This window comes from Littorina saxatilis, linkage group LG8 (assembly GCF_037325665.1).
Source record: "Littorina saxatilis isolate snail1 linkage group LG8, US_GU_Lsax_2.0, whole genome shotgun sequence".
NCBI classification, from domain to species: Eukaryota; Metazoa; Mollusca; class Gastropoda; order Littorinimorpha; family Littorinidae; genus Littorina; species Littorina saxatilis.
The window spans coordinates 9,107,589-9,113,940 of record NC_090252.1 but is presented as its reverse complement, the minus strand read 5'-3'; the positions used below and the strand labels follow the sequence as shown (position 1 = coordinate 9,113,940).

Genomic DNA, 6,352 nt, shown 5'->3' with positions numbered 1-6,352 from the left:
TGTGTGTGTGAGGGAAATGAGAAAGAGAGCGAGAGTGCATTTTCTTGAGGTAACAATGTTTTGTGATGATCAGAAACACTCCTCAACTTTTTGATGGGCGCTATCCTGCCAGACTTTGAAGTGAATTAGAATTGCCTGCCAAGATTCTTTTTTCAGTCACATGGCAGGACAAACTGCAACATGTTACAACAAAATAAAAGTGTTGCTACACTCTACTTAACAAATTAGTGCATAGAACAGGTGCTGAAGGAAGGCTTTACTTTTTGCTGTTCTTGGTTTGCTCATTTTTACATTTAGTCAAGTTTTGACTAAATGTTTTAACATAGAGGGGAGAATCGAGACGAGGGTCGTGGTGTATGTGTGTGTGTGTGTGTGTGTGTGTAGAGCGATTCAGACTAAACTACTGGACCGATCTTTATGAACTTTTACATGAGAGTTCCTGGGTATGGTATCTCCAGACGTTTTTTTCATTTTTTCGATAAATACCTTCGCCTTACGCGACTTGTTTTTCCTCATCACGAATAACACAAAATGTGAGTAAGCAAGGTCAAGGTCTTTGGAAAACAAGGTGTCTGGAAAGGAGAGAATGTTACTATTGTTGAATCATTTTCCGGAATAATTTGTTTCGTCAAAATCCCCCCCGCGGGTTAGGGGGAAGAATTTACCCGATGCTCCCCAGCATGTCATAAGACTGGCGACTAACGGATTCTGTTTCTCCTTAAGTGTTTCCTGTATAGAATATAGTCAATGTTTGTAAAGATTTTAGTCAAGCAGTATGTAAGAAATGTTAAGTCCTTTGTACTGGAAACTTGCATTCTCCCAGTAAGGTAATGCATTGTACTACGTTGCAAGCCCCTGGAGCAAATTTTTGATTAGTGCTTTGGTGAACAAGAAACAATTGACAAGTGGCTCTATCCCATCTTCCCCCTTTCCCCGTCGCGATATAACCTTCGTGGTTGAAAACGACGTTAAACACCAAATAAAGAAAGAAACACAGTTTTTGAATGTTACTATTGTTGAATCATTTTCCAGAATTTGTTTCGTCAAAATCCCAATCTGTGCCACAGCCAAAATTGAGGCAGACTCTTTTGTCGCAATTATTTTCACCAAGTTAGTGACACATGTATGACTTTTATTGCTTGAATACTGCATGTATGATAGTATTGTATGATAGTATTGTATGATAGTATTGTATGTATACCATGGGCTGGGCTCACTCGTTGTGTACAAAATGTACAGTACATGTATCTGTTTATCCTGAAACATGTCCATACATATTTTAATTGTCATATTTGTTGTACAGTGTACTTAAACTCCAATATTTATTTTGTGTAGGGACTGTTTTGATTAACCTGAGTTGATCCTCATGTGGCTGACCTGTTGATGCAAGTCTGTGTAGATTATTTCTTTTGTTGCTTTATTGTGTATTATTCTGTCAGATTTTTTCAATTTTCTTTTGGGCATATTCTGTCCCATTCTTTTCGATGGCAGGGAACATACTTATAGTCCCAATGATTGAGGAGGGATTTGGGTAGAATGACCCCTATTCAAGCTATATTAACCACATAGTTATTCAAATGTGTTTGAACATTCAAAATTGTGGCTGTGAATACATGTTTTGAGGTAGGCATTATGTGGTTTTATTATTAGCACTGAAGCACTGCAGAGCACCTGGTCCTTGGTATTGAAAACAAGACTTCCAGATCAAAGGTCTGAATGGTTTTTTTGTTTGTACGTTTTTATTTTAGTAGGGGGAAACTGTTTTTCGAGTGGTAAAGTGCATGTCTTTGATGTGAATATGCAAAATAATTGTCACACAAACTTTCATCCAAAAAAAACCTCTTCCACGTTTGTGTAATGGAGAATGCTGTTGTGTTTTTGCATCAGAAACTGTGTGGTTAATAAATATGACAGAGAGAAAAAGTGCCAGTGACCAGTTAGTCTTGTCGTTCAATGTCAACTTTCATTATGTGTATTCTCTCACCGTGTTAATTTTGTACTGTTTGTTCAGTTCCAATATTTCTCACATTCTCTTGCCTATCTCTTCTTCTTCTTCTTCGTTCATGGGCTTAGACTCCCACGTTCACTCATGTTTTTAGCACGAGTAGATTTTTACGTGTATGACCGTTTTTTTTACCCCGCCATTCAGGCAGCCATACGCCGATTTCGGGGGAGGCATGCTGGGTATTTTTGTGTTTCTATAACCCACCGAACTCTGACATGGATTACAGGATCTTTTCCGTGCGCACTTGGTCTCGTGCTTGCGTGTACACACGAAGGGGGTTAAGTCACAAGCAGGTCTGCACATAAGTTGACCTGGGAGATCGGAAAAATCTCCACTCTTAACCCACCAGGCGGCAGCGACCGGGATTCGAACTCACGACCTCCCGATTAGGAGGCCGACGTCTTACCACCACGCCACTGCGCCCGTCATTCTCTTGCCTATGAAAGTGATCCTGTTCTTTAGCACAGGGGAATCAACCTTTTAAGAGCCCCCCGCGGGTTAGGGGGAGTCCCATATTGGTTGGGACGAGAAAGAATTTACCCGATGCTCCCCAGCATGTCGTAAGAGGCGACTAACGGATTCTGTTTCTCCTTTTACCCTTATTAAGTGTTTCTTGTATAGAATATAGTCAATGTTTGTAAAGATTTTAGTCAAGCAGTATGTAAGAAATGTTAAGTCCTTTGTACTGGAAACTTGCATTCTCCCAGTAAGGTAATACATTGTACTACGTTGCAAGCCCCTGGAGCAAATTTTTGATTAGTGCTTTTGTGAACAAGAAACAATTGACAAGTGGCTCTATCCCATCTCCCCCCTTTCCCTCGTCACGATATAACCTTCGTGGTTGAAAACGACGTTAAACACCAAATAAAGAAAGAAAGAAAGAACCTTTTAAGACCAAAAATGTGAGACAATCAGGAGGTAGTCTTACAATGGGGACCAAATTGACGGAGGTTATTAACAGAAAATCTCATAAAGCAAATGGTTAAGGAGCGGTGGGTGTTGGGAGCTTAACTAGTTTTATTTTTGTTATTTTGAAAGAAATTGTTATCAATTGCGATATGAATTTCCTGATTTTCTGTCTTTTCAGATTTTTTTCTCGATTTTTTTTCTGACTTTTGCCTTACTGTGTCTGTAAATTTTTTTCTTCTTCTTCTGCGTTCGTGGGCTGAAACTCCCACGTACACTTGTGTTTTTTGCACGTGTATGACCGTTTTTTACCCCGCTATTTAGGCAGCCATATGCCGTTTTCGGTGGAAGCATGCTGGGTATTTTCGTGTTTCTATAACCCACCGAACTCTGACATGGATTACAGGATCTTTTTCATGCGCACTTGGTCTTGTGCTTGTGTGTACACACGGGGGGTGTTTGGACACTGAGGAGAGTCGGCACACAAAGTTGACTCTGAGAAATAAATCTCTCGCCGAACGTGGGGACGAACTCACGCTGACAGCGGCCAACGGGATACAAATCCAGCGCGCTACCGACTGAGCTACATCCCCGCCCACCCCCCTTTTAAGACTCCCTCTCTTTTAAGACTTACATTGTCTTGTTCAGATTTCTGGAGGTCTTAAGAGGTACCACTGTATGGGCATAAAAAAGAAAGGGAGAACAGGGGACACAGATGCAGAGGGCTAGAGAAGAAGACTTGATTCTTGTATGATTTGAAGAACTTTTATTATCGTGTGTACATATTTACTCGTGTAGATATCACAGACAGCAGAAAGTCACCTATACTTGTACATGTACATGGATAATGAATGTACAATGTGTGTACAACAAAATATATTTAATTTCAATCCCCCTCCTTGTGTCTGTCGTTTTTGTGAAATAAAAGAATGTTTTGCTTGTGTTCGCCAAACAAATGCTCTAAAAAAAAATCGCGTCGACTTTTACTGAACAATTTATAGTTAACTGGGTTTCTCATTGAAATTAAAGACATGATGGCCAGCTCAAGAATTGGCTCCAAATTAAACCAAGAAAGTGCCATATTCATGTATAGTTTAAAATGCCTTTGCTTCAACAGTTGCATTATAAAAGTCATTGCCAACATTAAACACAAAAGGAACTTCAAAATAAACCTCCTAAAATACGTAGAGGTTACATGCCGAGTCTCAGTGATTATCAAAAATAATGGTCGAAGTTAGCGGATCATGAAAAATGCGAGCTTTAGCGAGCTTTTTCATGACCGCGAACTGAGACCATTATTTTTTATAATCACTGAGACGAGGTGTGTAACCTCTTTATTCCTCCTTTTTAAAGTTATTCAAAGAAAAGAGGAGTTTTTTTGCGAAAGTTTGATCGAATCCTATTCTCTCAACCAGTCAACCTGCGCAGGCGATCGATTAATGCGCGGTTGTATAGTTCCGTGCAAATCATTCCATTCTGTTAACACTTCTTGTCAGTTTTCCTATTTTGGGCTAAAATCAAGTACACAGATATGCTGTTATTCTGCTGTGGCGGCAAAGGCAGATATTGTGTGTTCTGTATATGTTTTGGTATCGCTTAGAATAATGTTTTTTCGTCAAATGGGACTAGCAGACGAACTTTTGCACCCGTGTTCCAACGTTAAAAACTGTATGAAGTTCAGTTTTCTGGAGAAAATAGTGTATGAAACCCCTTTATGTTGTTTAAATTGATGAGATGTGTGCATTTGGTTGCGTGTGATCTGTTTATTAAATGAAATATTGTTGAAAACTGACCGTCGGATTGCAGTCTGTTGTCGAAGGAACTGAGTGAAAAGAAGGGGAACTACTCTTGTCGCTAGACAAAGTATGAGTTACTTGCCTTGGGAAATTGCTTGTGATGAACGGCTTGACGAGATTCAGAAAACAACCGAACTCATGGATTTTATATGGAGATTCATGTGTTCAGGCCTGTAGTTGTTAATTTAAATGCGGTATGTTTGTACTGTTTGCTCCAGAGATGTATACTTCGTACATTAGAGCGTTCGGAACTTTTCAGTCGCAAAAAGTAGTACCGAAACAGAACAACCTCTCAACCCATTGCACTATCGAGGATTCAGGCTGTTGCTGGGTCGTTATTTGTTTGGTTGCTGGGTCATTATCGAAAAATAACTACCCCTACAAGTTTACAGAGGTAAAGAAGCAGAGGGGGGAATAAATCTTATTAAATGTAATTCAAACATAAAACAGAATAACTTCAATTTTATATCACAGTTAATGGTGTGCATGGTTCAAGCTTTTATCAAGAGAGAGACGACATGCACACAAAAAAGTCAAACAAGTGAACGTGTTTCACCAACAACGAAAAAGCCTGGGGGAGAAAAAAAGAGCTGGAAAAAAACCGCAAAGCCCAAACCAAATGTACTTAGCAGCCTTGACTTTTTTTTCTTCATACAGATCCGAGCAGCATTTTTTTCACCAGTAATTTTGGTTTCGACAAACAAAACAATGGAAAACAATCAGAATTTCTTATTTTGCAGCTCTGAGCAAATTGTGTCCACTTCCAAGTTGGATGAAAACGGCTCTGACAAAACACTCCAGATGCTAAAACGAAACACATCTTAGAAAAATATTCTTCTCAGCATTCCATCCGCATAATTATATCAGTCTGTTTAACTTCACAACAATGCATCTGCCTCCAGATAGAGCAAGACAAACAGAAGACAGCCAGTACACTTACAGTACACAATCACACACAAACAGAAACAAACAGGGGGAGTAACTATCAAGGACTGTGCGTCATAGGGGGTTGTGCAGGGGGCAGTATGTGCCCTCCTTTCCGAGAGAGCAGCAAGATTTCGTCCTTGAGGGCGTCAATCTCCTGGGCTTGAAGCTGTACGAGTTGAACCAATCGCTGTCGCTCGCGTACATCCGCTCGTCGCACCGCCACGTACTCGTCTCCCTGTGAAACAAATCGAACGCAGACTAACGTTATTGGACTGTTCAGAAAACTTTGAGCTTTCCAAGTTTCATTGAAGTAATCTGTGGTATGCTTACCTCCCCTCTTTTCATGTAAAAGTTCTGTCAGTTTATCCATAAAAATGGAAGTTCCAGGCATAGTCACAGTCATTGCAGCTAAATGTTATCATCTAACTACAGTCATTGCAGCTAAATGTTATCATCTAACTACAGTCATTGCAGCTAAATGTTATCATCTAACTACAGTCATTGCAGCTAAATGTTATCATCTAACTACAGTCATTGCAGCTAAATGTTATCATCTAACTACAGTCATTGCAGCTAAATGTTATCATCTAACTACAGTCATTGCAGCTAAATGTTATCATCTAACTACAGTCATTGCAGCTAAATGTTATCATCTAACTACAGTCATTGCAGCTAAATGTTATCATCTAACTACAGTCATTGCAGCTAAATGTTATCA

At 39.7% G+C, this 6,352-nt stretch overlaps 1 protein-coding gene across 1 annotated transcript in view; it reads right to left on the bottom strand.

The window, feature by feature from the left end:
* Positions 1–5,331: 5,331 nt before the first annotated feature.
* The window catches only part of LOC138972723 (cilia- and flagella-associated protein 44-like), a 50,053-nt gene continuing 49,032 nt past the window's right edge, over positions 5,332–6,352 (bottom strand). The window contains exon 36 of the mRNA XM_070345379.1: positions 5,332–5,869. Coding sequence (XP_070201480.1) covers positions 5,693–5,869 — 177 coding nt within the window. The 3' untranslated portion in view covers positions 5,332–5,692. The remainder of the gene's footprint in view (positions 5,870–6,352) is intronic.